The following is a 24,485-nucleotide window of genomic DNA, read 5'->3' on the forward strand; positions in this document are numbered from 1 at the left end:
GGGTTAAAGTAATCTAAACTAAAACCTTCAATCAAAATTTCGGATTAATTTATGTTCCAAAAATAACTTTAATAATGACAAAATTTATTTTAGTAAATTCGTTATTTTCAAAATTAATTGAAACAAAAACAGTGTATTTCAGCTGATATATGGTAACAAATGGGTTAAAGTGATCTAAACTAAAACCTTCCATTAAAATTTCGGGTTAATTTATGGTTTTTTTTATTGTTTTTTTTTATCTAGTTTCAGCTCACAAGCTGTGGCCATGCTGGGGCACCGCCATTTCTAAACACTAGCTTACTAAATTCTTCATTATTTTCAAAATTTGTTCCTAAAGCAGCATATTTCAACTGAAATATATAGCATCGGAAGAGCCAAGATTCCTTGAAATCACAAATTGGTTGTGATGTGTTTGACTATAATGAACTTCTTAACCATTTAATTACAATGTGTTTACTGTATGCATCATATTGTGCATCAGTGATAGAGATGTTATATTCCCTATATTAGAGGGTAACATGGCCTCTATATCATCATCATTTAATGCCTGGTTTTTCCATGCTGGCATGGGTTGGACAGCTTGACCGAGGACTGGCAGGTCAAAAGAGCAGCACCAGGCTCCAACCGTCTGATTTGGCTTGGTTTCTTTGAGTGGATGTTCTTCCTAATGCCAACCACTTTCCAAGGTGTACTCTGCTAGCCAGCTCCATGTCAAACCTTGATGTGTCAAATTAGTTTCCTTAGTGATATAAATTGTCTTCATTTCTTAGGTTGTCAGTGTATCTTTTGAAGATTTAGAATTCAGATTGGGTGGCTGGAGTATCAGCTTGCTTGGAAACGAGAACAGGTTGGTGACAGGAAGAGCATCTGGTTGTAAAAAAACCCTGCCTCAGCAAATGTTGTTTGACCATGAAAGCATAGAAAAGTAAACAATTCTTCTGTTTCCCTCTGACCAAACTCATTTCCTTGTATTTCTCATTGTAATTGTGGCCATATTAGGATTGAAAAATGGGGTTGGTAGACAAATTGCTACTCATTAGCATTCACGTTATCAAATGTAGTGATTATCTATACTCTCTTTACTCTTTTACTTGTTTCAGTCATTTGACTGCGGCCATGCTGGAGCACCGCCTTTAGTCGAGTAAATCGACCCCGGGACTTATTCTTTGTAAGCCCAGTACTTATTCTATCGGTCTCTTTTGCTGAACCGCTAAGTGACGGGGACGTAAACACACCAGCATCGGTTGTCAAGCAATGTTGAGGGGTCAAACATATACAGACACACATACATATATATACATATATACGACAGGCTTCTTTCAGTTTCCATCTACCAAATCCACTCACAAGGCATTGGTTGGCCCAAGGCTATAGAAGAAGACACTTGCCCAAGGTGCCACGCAGTGGGACTGAACCCGGAACCATGTGGTTGGTAAGCAAGCTACTTACCACACAGCCACTCCTACGCCTATGCACATTGTTTTGAATTAATCCTGGCTTAAGCTTGTAACTTCAAGATTTCAATGTTGCTCATTTTTTGAATGACATTGTAGGGTAGGTGTGAGGCACCAGATCTGGCCAATTTGAACATAAAGTGGAGAATATTTGAGCTCATTCAACCGTTTAGCATTCAGATTACTCTCTCAAACGTAATGCTTATTTATTCCCATTTGTTTTGAATTAATCATGCATTATCTTGTAGCTTTGATATTCTGATGATGTGATTGTTCACTTTTAGAATGACATTGTATGGGTATGGCCTGGCCAGCCTGTAATGACATGCATAAGATCTGGTCATCAAATCTAAGTAGAGACTTCAAACTTGAAATCTTCAAAGCCACAGTCGAACCAATTCTACTATATGGCTCAGGAACCTGGATGTTATCAAAGAAGCTTGAGAGGCAGTTGGATGGGACCTACACTCGCCTCCTTATGAGAGCTCAAAATCTCTCGTGGAAGCGCCATCCAACCAAAATGCAAATATATGGGAAACTACCACCTGACCGGTTTAAAAGCTAAAGGGTTAATAGGTACACCTGAAATCTAACTTCTCTTCTGGTGACCTGGTATTCTCCTTTACTCCCCCAGTCCACACCATCTTCCATTCTTTCCTGGCCCGTCTTTTACTTTTCATGGCTAGAACCTTACACCATCCAATAGTTCCAGTCAATGGTTAACAGCAAGATGTCTGGAAGAGACTCCCTGGTGTCTTTGATAGCATGGATCTTTGTCTCCAGTTTTTCTCAACATACATAGGCGCAAGAGTGGCTGTGTGGTAAGTAGCTTGCTAACCAACCACATGGTTCCGGGTTCAGTCCCACTGCGTGACATCTTGGGCAAGTGTCTTCTGCTATAGCCCCGGGCGACCAAAGCCTTGTGAGTGGATTTGGTAGACGGAAACTGAAAGAAGCCTGTCGTATATATGTGTATATCTATATATATATATATATTTTTATATATATATATATTATATATATATATATATATATATGTATGTATGTGTGTGTTTGTGTGTCTGTGTTTGTCCCCGTAGCATTGCTTGACAACCGATACTGGTGTGTTTACGTCCCCGTCACTTAGCGGTTCGGCAAAAGAGACCGATAGAACAAATACTAGGCTTACAAAAGAATAAGTCCCGGGGTCGAGTTGCTCGATTAAAAGGCGGTGCTCCAGCATGGCCACAGTCAAATGACTGAAACAAGTAAAAGAGTAAAAGAATACATGTTACCTGAGTATTTTTGAAGTTTTTTAACCTGTCTCTGGTCCAGGATTTGTTTCAGTTTCCATTATCTTCTTTCTTCAGATAGTCTTGTGTCTGCCATTCTCACTGGTTCTTAAGCTGCTATCAATAGTCATTAATATTTATATATGTACCGTAAATCCTCGAGTATAGTCCGCCCTTGAGTATAATTCGCAGGGGATTTTTAGGGGGCTGTACTTCTGAAAAACCTAAACCTTGTGCATAATATGCATCCCTTCTCTAACTTGAGTCAAGGAGGTCTATATAACGTCCTTGCTTTGTAAAAATGTATACGGTAACGTCCTTTATTATTATTGTATATATAACATAATGCAAACATGTAGCTTTTTTGTGCATTTTGTTTGCAGAAAATAAAGAAATAACAGTAATAACGTTTCATAAATGTTGTTTACTGCAAGTTATGGATGATTCCTTTATGACTTCATTGCTTTCAGGCTTAGCTTAAGGTATTTTCACGCCCGACATCACAAAATGCGTCTGAATAAACATCGCCGGACGGCAAATAGAGACTCGGACATTGCTTGGAAAATAATTTTCATTTTTGACCTCGTGTATAATGCGCACTAGGGATTTTGACCTTTAAATTTTGGGAAGGAAAATGAGGATTATACTCGAGGATTTATGGTATATAAAAGTCAAGCTAAATAAAATCGTTGTCTTCCACACATACAGGCTTGTCCTTTCGGGTGCCGGTGACACTTAAAAAGCTTCCTTGCCCATGCTCTGTAAACATACCTGTGCTGGTGGCACGTAAGAAGCACCCAGCACACTTTGTTAAGTGGTTGGCATTGGGAAAGACATCCAGCCATAAAAACCATGGCTCAACAGACAATCAGAGACTAGACAACTCTCTGCTAGCCAGCTCCATGTCAAACCGTCCAACTCATGCCAGCATGGAAAGCAGACATTAAATGAGGATTTGTGTAAAAACACACATGCACATATATATGTGTGTGTGTGTGTGTGTGGCAATAACAGTATCATTTTTAAAATGGCTGGTACAAAGAAGTCTACACTGCCACTGAAAGAGAATGAGTCTCTCTCTTTGTTTTTTTGTCATATATTTATTGTTCTTTTTGAGGATGTTTGGTGGAACTCTTTACACTTCTTGTACATGAAATATCGCTTTTGTGTGTCCATAGTCAAAATGTTTGTCTCATGTATATATATATATATATATGTGTGTGTGTGTATACATATATATAATTGTACAAGAGCTGTAATGGGATCACCAAACATAAAATGTGATAAATGTATCACAAAACACAAAAGGAATGTATGGGTGTACACAGTGAATAGTACAATGTGTGTGTGTGTGTATCTGTATATCTGTGTGTGTGTGTATACATACACCCACACATATATATATTCAACATAATAGACTTGGTGGATAGGTGAGGCTAACCCGGCCAAAACCGGCTCTGGCTCTGTGGTAAAATGTCTTGTTTTCATAGGTTTCGAATTAAAATCTTCCACCAAACCTTAGTCACAATTTACGTTCCTAACACTAGCTGAATGATGACTAAGTTATTTTACTAAATTCTTTTGTTATATTTAAAGTAATTGAAAGAAACACAGAGCATCTCAAAATAAATACAGTAACGAAAGGGTTAATCAACCTGAATACCACTCCCAGTGACAAACTTATGTTGTTCTATATTTCTTAACTTATATGTATATATACATGTATATATACATATATATATATATATATATACATACATATATATATGTATATATAGTGAGAATTTACAAAAAAAACAAAAGACGAAGACAGGTGTATAAACAACAAGCAGATGTATTAGTTTAACACTCAGGAAGCGAGGAAGTCTTTTACGTTTCGAGCCTACGCTCTTTGACAGAAAGGAACACAGAAATAAACAGGGAGAGAAAATAGAAAAGGGTTTAGTGGCTAGCGATATGTATAAACATCATCATCACCACTTAACAGCTACTTCCCATGCTGGTGTGGGTTGGATAGTTTGACTGGAGCTGCACTAGATTCCAGCCTGATTTTGCATGATTTCTAAGGCTGGAGTGTAATGGCTGCTTTTACGTGCCACCATCATGGGTGCCATTCACATATGGCACTGGCAACAACCACAGCTACGATGCATGGGTGCCTTCCACACATACAGGCTTGTCCCTTCACCATCATTGATTGTTGGGGATCAAACTGGTCAGTGCTTCCAACAGGAAAACACAGCCTTGGGTTGACCAAAGCCTTGTGAGTGTGGCACTGACACTACTTGATATATCACAGCATATATTTTTCCTTTCAATAGCATCAGGTCAATGAATGACCCCTGACCCCTGACCCCTGGATCACTTGTTAACCTTCATTACTGTTTTGTTGTCATAGAATTTTCATGAGATTATTTCTTTGCTTTTCTTTGCATATTTTCCACAAGATGGTATCTTGCCAGATATAGTCAAGTTCGCAATGCATTCCTGGCTGACCATTTTGTCAATTATTCTAAGTTTTTCCACTGGTTGTAGAAAATTTTGCCATAAGAAATTTCATCTTAAATGATTTCATGACGTTTTTTTCAAAAATATCTGACATGGAAACCAGCCCTTATGAGTTGGCATAACTCAAGAAGGTAATTTTACTTGTGGAGGTATGTGGTGGCTTACTGGTTAGGGTGTTGGACTCCAGATCAAAAGATTATGGTTTCGATTCCCGGACAGGGTGACACGTGTTCTATAAGCAAGACATTTCATTTCACGTTGCTCCAGTCCACTCAGCTGGCAAAAATAAATAACGGTGGGGCAGTCTGGTGTCCCATCCAGGGAGGAATAGATATTCCAGAGAAACCTGAAACCAACTCTATGCTTCTTATGGATGGGATTTGAACCCCAAAACAACATATTACACGTTATTTTGTCTGGCGTTTTGTAACTCTGCTAATTTTTCACCTTTTTATTTTTCTACTTTCGTTTTCAAGAGAATTAATGATGTCTTCTGCACAACAAAGAACCCTAAATGTTTTTCTGTATTTTCCAGTCGGAAGCATTGACCAGTCTGACCCCACAATCAATGATGATGATGAATATGACATTCGAAGACGACATTGAGTGTGATGACGAATGTTCCCCGATTCCTCTGGCAAATTCCACAATGGCAACACATTTTAATCAGATCGGAACACACCACAACCTTTCCGAGGAGGTATGTATAATCTCTTTACTCTTTTTACTCTTTTACGTGTTTCAGTCATTTGACTGCGGCCATGCTGGAGCACCGCCTTTTAGTCGAGCAAATCGACCCCGGGACTTATTCTTTGTAAGCCCAGTACTTGTTCTATCGGTCTCTTTTGCCGAACCGCTAAGTTACGGGGACGTAAACACACCAACATCGGTTGTCAAGCAATGCTAGGGGGACAAACACAAACACACACACACATATATTTATATACATATATACGACAGGCTTCTTTCAGTTTCCGTCTACCAAATCCACTCACAAGGCATTGGTCGACCCGGGGCTATAGCAGAAGACACTTGCCCAAGGTGCCACGCAGTTGGACTGAACCCGGAAACCATGTGGTTGGTTAGCAAGCTACTTACCACACAGCCACTCCATGCAGTTGTTGTTAATTTTCTTTTGTTTCTTTTACTTGTTTCAATCATTGGACTGTGGCCATACTGGGGCACCGCCACGAAGGGTTTTAGTCAAACAGATGGATCCCAGTGCTTAATTTTTTAAAGTCAGGTGCTTAAACTATCTTTGTCTCTTTTAACAAACCACTAAACTACAGGGCCATAAATAAACCAACAGCTGGTTGTCAAGCAGTGGCGGGACAAACACAATGACTCACACACATACATACATGGTTTGGGTATGGCTGTGTGGTAAGAAGCTTGCTTCCTGACCACGTGGTTCTGGGTTCAGTCCCACTGCATGGCACCTTCTATTATACCTTTGTGAGTGGATTTGGTAGATGGAAATTGAAGGAAGCCCATCATATATACAATTATGTATGTGTGGATTTGTGTCTGTATTTATCCCCCACCGCCACTTGACTGTTGTTGGTTTGTTTGTGTCCCTGTAACTTGGTGGTTCAACAAGAAAAGACCAGCAGAATAAATACCAGGCTTAGAAAAGAAAATAATAAGCATTGACATTGATTCATTTAATTAAAATTTTCTAAGGCAATGCCCCAGCATGGCCACAGTCTAATGACTGAAACAAGTAAAAGATGCAAAAGATGGGATTTTAAAATTTGTTTTCAAAAGTATATCAAAGTAATTTTAAAATTTTATTAATCGTTAAGATATTTTGGAGCCAAGGTGATATGCTTAAACATTAATTAGCACAAGTAATGGGTTAATTGCTTGCACATCATCATCTCATTAAAGAAAAGAAGAAAACAAAATTGGCATTCTGCCAAAATAAACAATCATTATTGAATTCTTTGAAATGTTTCTCTGCAAAGAAACACAAAGCTAAAATTGTATTTTCTTATATATTTTTTTCTTCATTGTCATCGCCTTTTACAATATTTTCAATTCCACCCTTTCTCTCATGTACATTGTCTACAAATTTTACTACCATGAGTCACTGGTTTAACAAGGTTGTTTTCATAAGGCTTTCTTAGAAAAAGCTCACTTCTGTCTACATTTTAATACAACCGATGTTATAAAGGCAGTGAGTTGGCAAATCCTTTCACATGCCAGGCAAATTGCTTAGTGGTATTTCGTCTATTTACCCTAAGGAATTTCACCATATAGAAAATTTGCCTTATGGACAATGATAAAAAGTTTTTATAAAAGCTCTAAATAGGCGCAGGAGTGGCTGTGTGGTAAGTAGCTTGCTAACCAATCACATGGTTCCGGGTTCAGTCCCACTGCGTGGCATCTTGGGCAAGTGTCTTCTGCTATAGCCCCGGGCCAACCAATGCCTTGTGAGTGTATTTGGTAGACGGAAACTGAAAGAAGCCTGTCGTATATATGTATATATATATGTGTGCATGTATGTGTTTGTGTGTCTGTGTTTGTCCCCCTAGCATTGCTTGACAACCGATGCTGGTGTGTTTACGTCCCCGTAACTTAGCGGTTCGGCAAAAGAGACCGATAGAATAAGTACTGGGCTTACAAAGAATAAGTCCCGGGGTCGATTTGCTCGACTAAAGGCGGTGCTCCAGCATGGCCGCAGTCAAATGATTGAAACAAGTAAAAGAGTATAGGTTAGTCTTTATTCAATGTCAGATATTCAGAGTTCAAATTCCACCGAGGGCGGCTTTGTTCTTCATCATTTCAGGGTCGGTAAAATAAGTACCAGTGGACTACTGGGGTCGATGTAATTGACTTACCTCCTTCTCCGAAATTACTGGGCGGCAAGCTGGCAGAAGCGTTAGCATGCTGGGCAAAATGCTTAGTGGCATTGAGTCTGTCTTCACATTCTGAGTTCAAATTCCACTGCGGTTGACTTTGCCTTTACATCCTTTTCGAAGCCAATGAAATAAGTACCAGTTGAATACTGGGGTCAATGTAATCAACTGACTCCCTCCCCCGAGCATTACTGGCCTTGTGCCAAAATTTGAAACCAATATCACTCAGATTCAGGCCACACAGGTGAGTGCTTGTATGGCATCATGTAAAAGCAGCCCCCGTGTGGCACTACATAGCAGCGCCCGTGTGGTGCCACTTAAAAGAGCACCCAGTACACTCTGTAGAGTGGTTGGCATTAGGAAGGGCATCCAACTGTGGGAACCATGCCAAATCAGACTGGAGTCTGGTGAAGCTGCTTGCCAGCTCTGGTCAAACTGTCCAACCCATGACAGCATGGACAACAGACATTAAATGGTGGTGGTGTTGATGATGATGATGGTTACTTAGATTCAAGGTAGCAAGTGCAGGGGCCATTCAGCTTTTCTAAGCCCTGTAAAAGAACTCAGAAGGTTGGGTCTCCAACCATGCCTTTCGCAATACACTTAAAACCAGGAACTTGGCAGAATCATTACCATGTTGGACAAAATGCTTAGCAGTTTTTCTTCCAGTTCTTGAGTTCAAATTCCACTGAGGTAACCGACTGCCCCTTCCTCGCAAAATTTCCGGTCTTGTGCCTAAATTAGGAAGAATATGACTCAGACTACACTGTACCTGTTGTAATAAATAACACACCATATGAGGGGTTGGGGTGTGCTGAAAAGTTCCTGGTTTTAAGGGTATCGCGAAAGGCATGGTTGGAGACCCAACCTTCTGAGTTCTTTTATGGGGCTTAGAAAAACTGAAGGACCCCTGCAATAAATGTGTGAATCTGAGAAGAGAATATGTTGGATAAAATCATAATTAACTGATTCTCCTGTATTTTCTTTTACCCAAAGCCAGGAACTTTTTAGCATGCCATTGTATATATATATATATATATATATATGTATGAGGGGGTTCTGAAAAGTTCTTGGCTTTAAGGGTGTCAAGAAAGGCCTAGTTGGAGGCCCAACCTTCCGAGTTGTTTTACAGGGCTTAGAAAAACTGAAGGACCACTGCAATAAGTGTGTGAATGTGAGAAGGGGTTATGTTGAATAAAATCATAATTAACTGGTCCTCATCCTGTATTTTCTTCTACTCAAAGCCAGGAACTTTTCAGCACATATACATGTCATAGTAGTAGTAGTAGCAGCAGTAGAAAGCATGCTGTACGTGCAATAGTACATACCAAACTGTACTCTGTATTGTTGTGATAAAGCTGAAGAATCAGACATGTGAATCTAAGAAAAAAAAAAATTGGAAACGATTTTGGCTTTCCAATTTGGGAAGCTCGTTAAATCGCTTAATGGCGTGTTTATTTTGATTGGGGTATCAGGAGGAGGGGTGGGGGTAATTTCTTTTGGAACTTAATGGATGGAATTCATAGAATTTAATGCCAAGAATGTTGCTTGGGTAAATTTGGGTAAGTTTTTCATGGCTCCAAAGCACTGTTGCTACCCCTGCTAATAATAATAACAATAATAATAATAATAAAAAATAATAATAATAATAAAAAATAGTAATAATAATAATAATAAAAAATAATAATAATAATTTAAAAAATAATAATAATAAATAATAATAATAATAATAATAATAAATAATAATAATAAAATAATAATAATATAATAATAAAAAATAATAATAATAATAATAATAAAAAAAATAATAATAATAATAATAAATAATAATAATAATAAATAATAAATAATAATAAAAAATAATAATAATAATAACAATAAAAAATAATAATAATAATAATAACAATAATAATAATAATAAAAAATAATAATAATAATAAAAAATAGTAATAATAATAATAATAAAAAATGATAATAATAATTTTAAAAAATAATAATAATAAATAATAATAATAATAATTTTAAAAAATAATAATAATATAATTATAATAATAATAAAAAATAATAATAATAATAATAATAAAAAATAATAATAATAATAATAAAAATAATAATAATAAAAAATAATAATAATAATAAAAAATAATAATAATAATAACAATAAAAAATAATAATAATAATAACAATAATAATAATGATAATAATAATAAAAAATAATAATAATAATAATAATAATAAAAATAATAATAATTAGAATAATAATAAAAAATAATAATAATAATAAAAATAATAATAATTAAAAAAATAATGATAATAATAATAATAAATAATAATAACAATAAATAATAATAACAATAATAATAATAATAATAATAAAAATAATAACGGTTTCAAATTTTTCCACAGGGGCAGCAATTTTGGGGGTGGGGATGAGTCGACTACATTGACCCCAGTGTTCAACTGGTACTCATTTTATCAACCCCAAAAGGGATGAAAGCAAAGTCGTCCTTGGAGGGAATTTGAACTCAGAAAGTAAAGATGGATAAAATACCGCTAAGCATTTTGTCCAACATGCTAACAATTCTGCCAGTTTGCTGCCTTAATACTAATAATAATCCTTTTTACTATAGGCACAAGGCCTGGAATTTAAGGGAGGAGTATAGTTGATTACATCAACCCCAGTGTTTCACTGGTTCCTAATTATCGACCCCGAAAAGATGAAAGGCAAAGTTGACATCGGTGGAATTTGAACTCAGAACGTAGCGGCAGATGAAATATCTATTTCTTTACAACCGACAAGGGGCTAAACACAGAGGGGACAAACAAGGACAGACAAACGGATTAAGTCAATTACATCGACCCCAGTGCGTAACTGGTACTTAATTTGACCTCGAAAGGATGAAAAGCAAAGTTGACCTCGGCGGAATTTGAACTCAGAGCGTAACGGCAGACGAAATACCGTTAAGCATTTCACCCGTCGTGCTAACGATTCTGCCAAGTTGCCATCTTAATATTAATAATAATTAATTTGTTTTATTGGCCACAAGGGCTGAGACACACATGATTAGGAAACATAAAGGGACAAAACAGGACGAAAGGTTACAAAGGGTTTTGTCCGTTTGTGAAAAAATTGTGTAAAAACAGTGTAACAATCAAATAATATAACAATGAAAAACTCCCAATATGGGGAGGCGTTACGAAAGGTTCCTGGTGGGAAAACCCATAAAAGCCAACGGGAGCCTGGTCAAAAGGGGGGTAGAGAGCCCCTTTCTCCTTTTATAACACCTTTTTCAATTACAGGCGAAACCTCAGAATTGGCCATTCTTGCACAATTCACCCACCTTTAATTATAATAATGAGCTATTTCAATGTTTCTGTGTTCTGTATCTAAACGTACACAAATATCACTTGACAGATCCCTACCTGGATCTCTCACTATGATGGATTCCTTCTCTTTAGTTTCCTGTTCCTTCACTGAAACAGAATAGATTTTAGGGATTTTTTTTTTTTTTGGTTTTAATTATTTCTTTTTGTTTTGCTTTGTTTTCAGTTTCTAAATGAGATTGTCGAAGTGTACAACCTCCTCTGTAAATTATGTGCTAAACTTCGGACACAGAACCAGGCCAAAGCCATCAGCGATGGCAGTGACGTGGATTATGTTGGCCCAGTCGAAGAGACTTGTAATTCTATCAGTGACATCAAATCTGGCCAGCTACGATCGCTCCTGCGTGAACTACAACAACTCATTCACAATCAGATATACTCAGCCAAACATAAAGTAAGTTGATTAGTTTCATTAAGTTTCATTCAAAGTTTGGTTGGTTGTGATTACAAATTAACCCTTTAACTGTGGAAATCAGTTTTATAAACCAGTTTGTCTTTTGTTGAGGAATGTTGTGCTCAAAACTATTTTTTGTTGAGATACGTCAAGTTTATTGCAGAAAATACTAATTCTATTTTGAGATAGATATTTAATATCTTTCCTGGAATAAATAATTGTGAAATTTAATTTCACAGTTAACCCCTTTGATACCAACCCAGCTGAAACTACCTCTGGTTCTGTAGTACAAATGTCTTGTTTTCTAAAGTTCTGAATTAAAATCTTCCATCAAACCTTAGTCACAATTTATGTTCCTAACACTAGCTTAATGATGACTAAGTAATTTTACTAAATTCTTTGTTATATTTAAAATTAATTGAAACACAGAGCATCTCAAAATAAATAGGGTAATGAAAGGGTTAAAGACAGTCAAATGTGTCTTCAGTTTGCACAAGATTTGGCTGCTATTTCTAACTAGTCAAACAACTATGTGAAACAAAATCTGCAAATCAACCCTTTTGATACCAACCCACCTGAATCCACCTTTGGCTCTGTAGTACAAATGTCTTGTTTTCAAAAATTCTGAATTAAAATCTTCCACCAAACCTGAGTCACAATTTATGTTCCTAACACTAGCTGAATGATAACGAAGTTATTTTACTAAATTCTTTGTTATATTTAAAATTTATTGAAAGAAACTCAGAGCATCTCAACAGAAATAGAAGGGTTAAAGGGTTAATTTCATAGAGTTGAATTTAATAACATTTTTGGAGATTTTTTGTTTTGTTTTTGTCTTGTTTTAAACTATTAAACATCTTTTGTAAACTAACCCTTTTGTTACCAACCTGTCTCACACCAGCCCCAACTCTTTGATACAAACTCCCTGTTTTAAAGGGATCTAAATTAGTCTTCCACTAAAGTTTCATGTTAATCTATGTTCCAATCATCAGCTTAAGAATGGCAAAAATATTTTCCTAAATTCCTCATTACTATCAAAATTTATTGAAACAATGTCCTTCATTGACATTTCTCAAATCTTCATGTTCTCGGTGCTTGAATATCTGGCATTATTGGTCTTAATAAGTTCCATTATTAATTCCTAAAATTTAGCAATAATCAGCCTTATAACCCCTCCACCCACATTGCTCCTGAATAAATCATGGAAGGTGAACTAGGGAGAGAGGGTGGTTTTGTGTGATCCCTTTTAGGAGCTACCAGGCTACTACAACAGTCTGTAACAAATAAACTGATTTCATAGATGGAAGTAGTAACAAAATACAGTCATGGCTAAAAGTTTGTAACAATTTTTAAAAATTTAAATTGTTATGTCCAAATGTACAGTTCAATTCAGATATATACAACGTAGAGATATATTTACCTAAAAGCTGATGGAATGGGTCAATATCTTCTAATTGAACCATTGGATCATCATCATCCGTTTCTTTATTACCCACAAGGGGCTACACACAGAGGAGACAAACAAGGACAGACAAACGGATTAAGTCGATTACATCGACCCCAGTGCGTAACTGGTACTTGATTTATCGACCCTGAAAGGATGAAAGGCAAAGTCGACCTCGGCGGAATTTGAACTCAGAACGTAACGGCAGACGAAATACAGCTACGCATTTCGCCCGGTGTGCTAACGGTTCTGCCAGCTCACCGCCTTGGATCATCATCATCGTTTAACGTCTGTTTTCCATGCTAGCATGGGTTGAACAGTTCGACTGGGGTCTGGGAAGCCAGAAGGCTGCACCAGGCCCAGTCTCATCTGGCAGTGTTTCTACAGCTGGATGCCCTTCCTAACGCCAACCACTCCATGAGTGTAGTGGGTGCTTTTTACGTGCCACTGGCACAGGTGCCAGGCGAGGCTGGCAATGGCCATGATTGGTTGGTGCTTTTTACGTGCCGGTGGCACAGAGGCCAGTCGAGGCGGCGCAAGCAACGGCCACATTTGGATGGTTCTTTTACGTACCACCAGCACTGGTATCACAACTTCAATTTCCATTGATTTTCAATCGATTTTCATTTCACTTGCCTCAACAGGTCTTCGCAAGCAGAATTTTGTATCCCAAGAAGAAAAGGACTGGCTAAATCCCAGGTGAAGGCCATGGGTTCTGGCCTCACTTGTCCTGAAGTATATTTCTACATCGTATATATTTGAATCAAATTGTACTCGGGCATAACAATTTTAATGTTTAAAACATGTTCCAAACTTTGGCTACGGTTGTTTTGGTAACAAAAGGGTTAATGTTTTTAATACTTCCTTGACACTGTTTCTCATTTTAAAATGTTCGTATTTATATTAAAACCTCCCATCATAATTAATAGCAACAGATGCAATATTGTATTAATACCAAAAAGTCATGTTTATCTCTTAATTAACAAGAATGTTGTGTTGGAACACAAAATACTGCATTATTTACTCTGAGAGGACCTCTCATATGGACTTATGGCACATCATGTTTATATCGCTGTTTATCATGTTTATATAGTGGAAGATAATCATCCACTACTGCTGCTAGAATTACTAGATCACATGATTTCAGCCTTCCTTGGCCTTCTCAGTGACAGACATCCATGGCTGGAGGCAGCAGCAGTTTCTCTGTCAGTAATATATAGAATCTCTGTGTCTGTTCTGGCACTGGTGTTGCAGATAGCCAGTGGGATTATTAATACTGCTTCTGTCTCTATTAATTACTTTTAATAAGTCCACTTGCTCTGCATGTTCCTCCACAGCAACACACCTGTTTGTATCTGCTCTGAATTCTTGATTATTTTCATAATTAATCAAAACCCATCAAATTGGTGTATTTCTTTAGAAATAAGGTGACAAAACAGTGTTAAATGTTTTTATTTTATTCAATTTTAAACCCCTTCCCCAGCAACTCTTCTTGGAGAAAAGTTTCATTTTCAGACAAATTTTTTTTTATCAGACGAACTTGCATTCTCATCTGATGTGTCCAAGCTTCTAATAGAAGGGTCATACTCATTGTCATCTTCTCAGCTCGACATCTGGGCATAATTTGTAAATAAAAAACAGATAAAAGCCAAGAAATGCCATGAATTGATGTATAAACTCATCTGTGGTTGGCTTTGGAATGATATATTTTGGATGAATTTACTCGTTGCACTCTGAGAAAGACAAATTGGGTGAAGACAAGTTAACTTGTCTTTGCCAGGTAAGGGGTTAAATACATCCTGGAGCTTCTGATATACTCTTTTACTTGTTTCAGTCATTTGACTGCGGCCATGCTGGAGCACCGCCTTTAATCGAGCAACTCAACCCTGGGAGTTATTCTTTTGTAAGCCCAGTACTTATTTTATTGGTCTCTTTTGCCAAACCGCTAAGTAACGGAGATAAATAATAATAAAATAATAATATGGAGATAAATAATAATAAAAACTGTGAATGAATGAATATCCCAGTGATCATAGGCAAGGGTTCAAACCTCAGATACAACCACTATTGCTCACCACACACACCAGTCTCATGTCATAGCCATACACTCCACCAGGATCCTCCATGTCCAATCACTGTTTCCATCGCCCCATCTTCATCTGTATCTTATTAACAGAATGTAGTTTACAGTTAAAACACAGTCTGGTGGAGCGAAGTGCAGGGGGGGGGGTACTATACCTTCAATAGGGCGAGCATTGTTAATCTTCCATTTCTTTAAACAAATATTAGGGTGGCACATAAAAAGCACCATTCGTGCATGACCAATGCCAGTGCCACCTGTGTCTGTGGCACCCGTGTCTGTGGCATGTAAAAAGCACCGTTTGAGTGTGGCTGATGTGAGTGCCGCCTGGCTGGCACCCGTGTCGGTGGCATGTGAAAAGCACCATTCAAGTATCACTGATGCCAGTGCTACCTGACTGGCACCTGTGCCGGTAGCACATAAATAGCACCATTCGAGTGTGGCCAATGCCAGTGCCGCCTGACTGGCACCCACGCCAGAGGCATGTAAAAAGCACCTATTACACTCTGAGAGTGGTTGGCATTAGGAAGGGCATCCAGCTTTAGAAACCTTGCCAAATCAGATTGGAGCCTGGTTCAGCCTCCCAGCTTGCTGGTTCTCAGTCAAACCAGCCAACCCATGCCAGCAAGGAAAGTGGACATTAGATGATATTTTCTGCTAATTATTCTCCTTCTTTGACATATTAATCTCACCATCACTGCATGGACCATTGCATGAAACAAGTTCTTATTCATCACGGCTAACGTCTCGATGATTCTTATAATTCCTCACTTTGGTCCTCTGAAAATATTTTTACTTTGCATTCCTGTATGTTGTGTTGTTGCCTCTTTTGGTATCAACCTGTCTGAGACTGCTCCTGGTTTTACAATACGAGCGTTAGGAAGGGCATCCAGCCGTAGAAACATTGCCGGATCAGACTGGGCCTGGTGCAGCCTCCTGGCTTCCCAGACCCCAGTTGAACCGTCCAACCCATGCCAGCATGGAAAGAGGACGCTAAACAATGATGATGATGATTTACTGTTTAAAGTTATCTAAATTAAAACCTTCCTTCATAATTTCATATTAATTTATATTCCAAACTTCAGCTGAATTAATGACAGTCATTTTACTAAATTCTTTGCTATTTTTCGAAATTAATTGAAAGGCAACGTATTTCATCAGAAATCCAGTAACAAAAAAGGATCTGTGTGTGTGTGTGATTACAAACAGTTTATCATGTGAGTTTTAAGCCTGGCAGAACCCATCCTTCTCCAGATCTGGACACAGCTAATTTCTTAGGTAGAGAGGAATCTACCCCAATATTAAACTTTACTAACTCCAAAGTTGACCTTGCTGAGATTTGAGTTCAAGATCCGGAACAAGTTCCACAAAATAGTTTATCCAACATGCTAACAACTGGAACAAGAACAAGATATATATTATATTCGGCACCATGCTTCGATGCTGCTGCTTCTATTATTAAAGAACCGTCCTTCATTGTCACTTTTCAAATCTTCATGTTCTCGGTGCTTGAATATCTGGCATTATTGGTCTTAATAAGTTCCATTATTAATTCCTAAAATTTAGCAATAATCAGACTTATAACCCCTCCACCCACATCATCATCATTGTTCGACCGTGGTCGAGACAATGGAATTTACCATGCTACGCCAGACTTCACGGTCCATCATGGCATTACGGAGGTCCTATTGCTGGATGCTTGTATCCCTGGAGATTACATCAGGGTAGGAGAGTGTGCGCCCTCTGGTATTGCGAGTAGATGGCTTCCAGAGGAGAAGAGTAGAAATTACTTCTTTTTCAGCTCTACAACAATGTCCAGCAAACTGGACTCTCCTACCTTTCACAAGAGATGACACAGGTGGTAGTTGCTCCTGAATAAATCATGGAAGGTGAACTAGGGAGAGAGGGTGGTCTTGTGTGATCCCTTTTAGGGGCTGCCATGCTACTACAACAATCTGTAACAAATAAACTGATTTCATAGATGGAAACAGTAACAAAATTTCAACACTAAGGTCTATTTAAGGTTGTCACTTTATTTCAGGAAACTTGGAACCGGTTATCTCTGAATGGAGATATTAGAAAAATGATAAAATTTTTTGATATAATGGTAAGCTTACATGCACCGGAATGTCTGATTTTTTGTTTTTAGAGACCAGCATGTTTGATGGTTTATTACAGCTTGCACAGTCACAGTTGTTTTGGGGTTTTTTTGTGTGTGTTTCTGTGAGTGTTTGTATTGCATGTATATTGCATTAGTCTGTGTGTGTCTGTGTGTATATATATATATATATATAAGGCGGCGAGCTGGCAGAACCGTTAGCACGCCGGGCGAAATGCGTTGCCGTATTTCGTCTGCCGTTACGTTCCGAGTTCAAATTCCGCCGAGGTCGACTTTGCCTTTCATCCTTCCGGTGTCGATAAATTAAGTACCAGTTATGCACTGGGGTCGATGTAATCGACTTAATCTGTTTGTCTGTCCTTGTTTGTCTCCTCTGTGTTTAGCCCCTTGTGGGTAGTAAAGAAATATATATATATATATATATATATATACACACACACACGTGCATACAATTTCAATAAATCATGAATTTATCTTGTATATGATATACGTTTGTCTTTTTTTGTCCATATTTATACCACTGGTCTCTGAGTTATTTCCCATTGTCCATTTATGTTTATACACACATACACACAAAAACACACACATGTATAAATACATACACACACACACACACACACATTCACATGCTTTCACACAAAAGCTTGCATATGTCTGTATGTTTATTTGAAAACCCTTCACTGTTGTGATATCTTGTAGTTTCACATTTCAGTCTCATTCATATCCTTATCACATCACTCTTTAATCATTAATCATATATTTCAAGCTGGAGTTTCTTTTCTCCAACATCATTCAACAATCATCAATCTAATACCTCATCTGTCTAAGTATTGATTCACCACATTGTTCTGACCAATAAAAACAGCTGAGTCACTTTCCCTAAAAGTTCAGGTTAATTAAAAATTAAAAATTACAGAAAAGACAACGAAATATCTATTTATTCATTATACTAAACTCATATAGGAAGTAACCTTATTAAAAGTTATAATTAATAATAATATATACAATTACTAATGACTATGCTACTAAAGAATAAAGATAACGGATAAGATAATTAAATACCCATTTATTTTTATATCATACCCTTTTATATGAATTAAGATTATTATATAATAATAGAAAAATTACTACAATTAATAATATATACAAATCTTGATGATCTTAGTGGATAATTACAGAATAAAAATTATAGCTAAGAATTCTATGTTATGCTTAATCGAGGCTTAGGTACCTTACATTGCTATAATTAATTAGTTACTCACTAATTAAAGCACTTTAAGAGAAATTAACCTTATTATATAATAATTAAAAGATTATTATAATGTCTTTCTAAATTTATGGCAGCATCTTAAAGTTAAGTGCCCATTAAAGTTCAATAAAATTAATTTAGAAGTAATTATAAAATATAATTCTTCGGGGCAAAGGTCACAAGTAGAATTACCAATATTATACAATAGTGCATAACTAATAGTGGACCACATTAAATCGTATTTAATATTCTTATCCCTTAAATTCTAAATGCATTTACTAAGATTAGTAGAATTCCGCCGAGGTCGACTTTGCCTTTCATCCTTCCGGGGTCGATAAATTAAGTACCAGTTACGCACTGGGGTCGATGTAATCGACTTAATCCATTTAAAGGAATTAGAACAATTATAAAATCTAGATTTCCAACTAGTAGCAAAAGAACCAGTATACCAATACTAGTTATTACTTCACACTGATACACTATATTCTTTTTTAAACACTGATTTCCTAAAGGGCATCAAGTTTTGTTTACACAATTACATATTGATTTGTTCACTTGTAAATTGCCCTCATAGTTATAAGAATTTCTACTAGCACCCTTCTGTAAAATAGGGGATACGGTTGGATCATTATTATTAATAGAATTAATATAAGATAAAAGACTCGCTATATTATCAGCATTTTAATGAATTATAGAATCTAAACTTTGTTCCAAATGATTATCAATAACGTTAATTTCACTGTACATATCAGTTCTACAATTATTTATAGATTTAGACTTTAGATATTCTCTAATTCTCTGTTTATTTTTGCTGCAATTAAGCAGTTGAATATGAAAACTTAACACTATGTCTATTAAATAATTTCCCATATTTACTTGAAGGTGGGAAATGCATACCTAGTATGGCAAGGAATTTACAAGGGATATTACAAGCTATTGGATATGAAAATGGAACATTATAGCATATAACATTTGTTGATATATTCATATTATTATTTCTATAAAACTTTTTGTCAGTTTTACTTTTATTAAAATTTATTTATTGATAATGTAAAGCAACATATTAATAATGTCAGGAGATTACTTATTGATAATGTAAATTGACTCGCTTATAATTTAGGGCAACTCATTGATAATTTAGGGTGACTATTGCTCATGTCTTTGCTGAAAGATTGTAAATTTAAGTCTCTCTGCTCCACCTGTGCCATAGGGAGCAAATAAGAGCAAAGGATTTGTGGCTTTGAAATGGAGTTTAAAATTGACAGTGCTGAGATCCTGTCCTTTCACAGAAGGAATTAAGCATCATTGATCAGACACTGTGTTGCTATTGACCAGACACTCACAGTGTTGCTATTGATCAAACACTTACAGTGTTGCTATTGACCAGACACTCATAGTGTTGCTATTGATCAAACACTTACAGTGTTGCTATTGGCCAGACATTCACGGTGTTGCTATTGATCAAACACTTACAGTGTTGCTATTGATCAGTCATTCTGGATCTATCCTCTCGTATTGTCCTGTGCATTTCTTAATAACTCCCCCCTCTCACTTCCTCTGTTTCTTGTTGCTATTTTCTACTGTCCCTCGTCGTTGTCTTTTCATGTTGCTTGTCTTCATGTTTCTTGTTGATAATTCTTTGTGCTTGTCGATAACCTACCCACCACTGTACATGTTGATAACTCCCTTTGTGTTTCCTGTTAAAAACCTACCCCCATGTCTTGTTGATAACTTCCCCTGTACTTTGTATTGATAACCACTCTTGTACACCATGATTGATAATTCCCCATGTGTCTTGTTGATAACTTCCTCTGTACTTTCTGTCGCTCACTCTCCTTATACTGAGGAGGATGTTAGCAACATGATGTACGTCTTCTTTATAACTTTCTCTGTATGTCTTGTCGAAACCCCTTTTGTATGTCTTGTTGATAAATCTGTCTTGCTATTTATGTTGTATTGTTAAGCCCTTGTGTTTGTTGTTAAAATCCTTCTCCGTTGTTTCTTGTCCGTAACCTGATCCCTGTCCTCCCTGTGGTAACACTTCATGTTTCTTGTTGCTAACTGGTCACTATCAAGTTGTTTTTTTTTTTGACAATTGTCTTTCACTGTAGAGGAGAACTGATGCTATTTGTTTGTTGACAGTTCTTTTAAATTGTTATTTTATGACTGCCATACTGTTATCATACATATATATATATATCACTGCTGATGTTCCATAGGTAGGTAGGAGCACTCCGTCGGTTGCGACGATGAGGGTCCCAGCTGATACGATCAACGGAACAGCCTGCTCGTGATATTAACGTGCAAGTGGCTGAGCATTCCACAGACATGTGTACCCTTAACGTAGTCCTCGGGGAGATTCAGCGTGACACACAGGATGTGACAAGGCTGGCCCCTTGAAATACAGGTACAAGAGAAACAGGAAGAAAGAGTGAGAGAAAGTTGTGGTGAAAGAGTACAGCAGGGATCACCACCATCCCCTGCCGGAGCCTCGTGGGGCTTTTAGGTGTTTTCGCTCAATAAACACTCACAATGCCCGGTCTGGGAATCGAAACCGCGATCCTCCGACTGCGAGTCCGCTGCCCTAACCACTGGGCCATTGCGCCTCCATGTTCCATAAGTAATGATGTTGATAACTCACACATGAAGCTGTGACTGTTCCCTATTTTATTGAGATATAAATGTATCTTGGAAAACATCATTCAACATGCCTTTTATTTAAAATGATGGCTTAGGGAGATTTGATAGCTTACATACATGGCTGCTATCAGAAGCTCCCACATGTGGCCACTACCAGTAACTTTAAGATATATATATATATATACACACTATCAGTAACTTCTACATATGATTACTGTCAGTATCTTCCACATGTGGCTGCTATCAGTAACTTCTACATATGACTACTGTCAGTATCTTCCACATGTGGCTGCTATCAGTAACTTCTACATATGACTACTGTCAGTATCTTCCACATGTGGCTGCTATCAGTAACTTCTACATATGACTACTGTCAGTATCTTCCACATGTGGCTGCTATCAGTAACTTCTACATATGACTACTGTCAGTATCTTCCACATGTGGCTGCTATCAGTAACTTCTACATATGACTACTGTCAGTATCTTCCACATGTGGCTGCTATCAGTAACTTCTACATATGACTACTGTCAGTATCTTCCACATGTGGCTGCTATCAGTAACTTCTACATATGACTACTGTCAGTTATCTTCCACATGTGGCTGCTATCAGTAACTTCTACATATGACTACTGTCAGTATCTTCCACATGGGCTACTATCAGTAACTTCTACATATGACTACTGTCAGTATCTTCCACATGTGGCTGCTATCAGTAACTTCTACTATGACTACTGTCAGTATCTTCCACAATGTGGCTGCTATCAGTAACTTCTACATATGACTATTGTCAGTATCTTTCACATGTGGCTGCTATCAGTAACTTCTACATATGACTACTGTCAGTATCTTCACATGTGGCTGCTATCAGTAACTTCTACATATGACTACTGTCAGTATCTTCCACATGTGGTGCTATCAGTAACTTCTACATATGATACTGTCAGCATCTTCACATGTGGCTGCTATCAGTAACTTCTACATATGACTACTGTCAGTATCTTCCACATGTGGCTGCTATCAGTAACTTCTACATATGACTACTGTCAGTATCTTCCACATGTGGCTGCTATCAGTAACTTCTACATATGACTACTGTCAGCATCTTTCACATGTGGCTGCTATCAGTAACTTCTACATATGACTACTGTCAGCATCTTTCACATGTGGCTGCTATCAGTAACTTCTACATATGACTACTGTCAGCATCTTCCACATGTGGCTGCTATCAGTAACTTCTACATATGACTACTGTCAGCATCTTTCACATGTGGCTGCTATCAGTAACCTCTACATATGACTACTGTCAGCATCTTTCACATGTGGCTGCTATCAGTAACTTCTACATATGACTACTGTCAGCATCTTCCACATGTGGCTGCTATCAGTAACTTCTACATATGACTACTGTCAGTATCTTCCACATGTGGCTGCTATCAGTAACTTCTACATATGACTACTGTCAGTATCTTCCACATGTGGCTGCTATCAGTAACTTCTACATATGACTACTGTCAGTATCTTTCACATGTAACTGTTGTCAGTAACTTTGTACATACCATTGTCTATAACCTATACATGTGACAGTTGTTGATAACTTTCACATGTGGGAACTGCTGATGTCTCACCTGAGCCCAAAAGGTAACTGCTACATGATTGTCCAACAGGCTAGAGATAGCAACCAAATCTCCCTTGAGTCATACCCCATCATTTTAAATAAAGGGCACATTGGATGATGTATTCCAAGATACATTTATGCCGCAATGAAATAGGGAACAGTCACAATTTGCACACCTTAAAATCATGGGCATGTGATAAGTCAGAACTGACCTAGGGCTAAATAACATCACATGATAATTCACATGACCAATTCATAGTACTTTGTTTCATATATATTTTATTTTTGTTGTTGTTTTAGGTGATAGCTTTTCATCCCTGTTGCTGTTGACTCTCTTCTCTTCAAATGTTAATTTAAACCTTTTGATATCAAACTGCCTAAATAGCTCTTGGTTCTGTGACACAAACTTCTGATTTGAATTAATGTCTCCCATCAAAATTTCAGCTTAGTTTATGTGTATCAATCTTTAGATTAATTACACCACAGTTACTTTACTAAATTCTTAATTATTTCCAAAATTAATTGAAACAAAAGCTGTGTATTTTAACAGCAATATGATAACAAAAGGGTTAAAATGATCTAAATGAAAACCTTTCTTCAAAATTCCATGTTAATTTATGTTCCAAAAACCAGATTAATAAGTACAAAATTATTTTTGTGAATTCTTCACTATTTCCAAAATTTATTGGAAAAAAAGCATTGGATTTCAACAGAAATATAGAAACAAAAGTGAAAGTTATCTAAATTAAAACCTCTTATCAAAATTTCGTCTTAATCTATGTATCAAATGCAAGATTATTTTATTAAATTCATCATTACTTTCAAAGTTAATTAAAACCAAAAACAGTGCATTTCAACAGATATATGCTAATAAAACGGTTAATAATTCAGTTCGAGCTGGCAGAAACGTTAGCACGCCGGGCGAAATGCTTAGCGGTATTTCGTCTGCGTTACGTTGTGAGTTCAAATTCCGTCGAGGTCGACTTTGCCTTTCATCCTTTCAGGGTCGATAAATTAAGTACCAGTTACGCACTGGGGTCGATGTAATCGACTTAATACCTATGTCTGTCCTTGTTTGTCCCCTCTGTGTTTAGCCCCTTGTGGGTAGTAAAGAAATAGGTTAATAATTCTGTTCTTTCCCTTATCTTCCATCTCCATTAGGATGGGAGCAAAGCTGCTGATGGTGAATCGCGGGACGCAGATGAAGTTAGAAAAGTCACGTTAATGGCTGAACAGATCCACGATTTACACGTTGAACTGAACGGTGTTCGGACACACGTTTCTGGCTTGCACGCCGATTTGCAGTTGCGGGACCAGCAGCTGCAGCAAAAAGCCACAGAAGTTTCCGAACGTAACGCTAAGGTAAGTCAATCTTCATTAAAACTAGTGTTTCTCCATCATTTACTTTTCTCTATGGACCCCTTTTTGATTCCTGTTTTACTCAGGTGGACCCGCATAACCATT

The 24,485-nt window shown here is 37.1% G+C and overlaps 1 protein-coding gene across 5 annotated transcripts in view; it reads left to right on the forward strand.

The window, feature by feature from the left end:
• LOC115224812 (RUS family member 1) overlaps positions 1-24,485 on the forward strand; it is a 319,904-nt gene that overhangs the window by 197,316 nt on the left and 98,103 nt on the right. For 2 of the 5 annotated variants that reach the window (XR_005003888.1, XM_036513519.1), the window contains exons 6-9: positions 5,769-5,933; positions 11,645-11,872; positions 17,438-17,503; positions 24,183-24,383. The exons of 2 other annotated variants lie outside the window; for them this stretch is intronic. Coding sequence is in view for 2 of the 3 variants with exons in the window: in XM_036513519.1 (XP_036369412.1) it covers positions 5,769-5,933; positions 11,645-11,872; positions 17,438-17,503; positions 24,183-24,383 (660 nt within the window). In the remaining variant the exon portion in view is untranslated. The remainder of the gene's footprint in view (positions 1-5,768; positions 5,934-11,644; positions 11,873-17,437; positions 17,504-24,182; positions 24,384-24,485) is intronic. One more of the 5 variants, XM_036513520.1, reaches the window with a different exon arrangement.

The sequence above is a fragment of the Octopus sinensis genome, linkage group LG26 (assembly GCF_006345805.1).
Source record: "Octopus sinensis linkage group LG26, ASM634580v1, whole genome shotgun sequence".
NCBI lineage: Eukaryota > Metazoa > Mollusca > Cephalopoda > Octopoda > Octopodidae > Octopus > Octopus sinensis.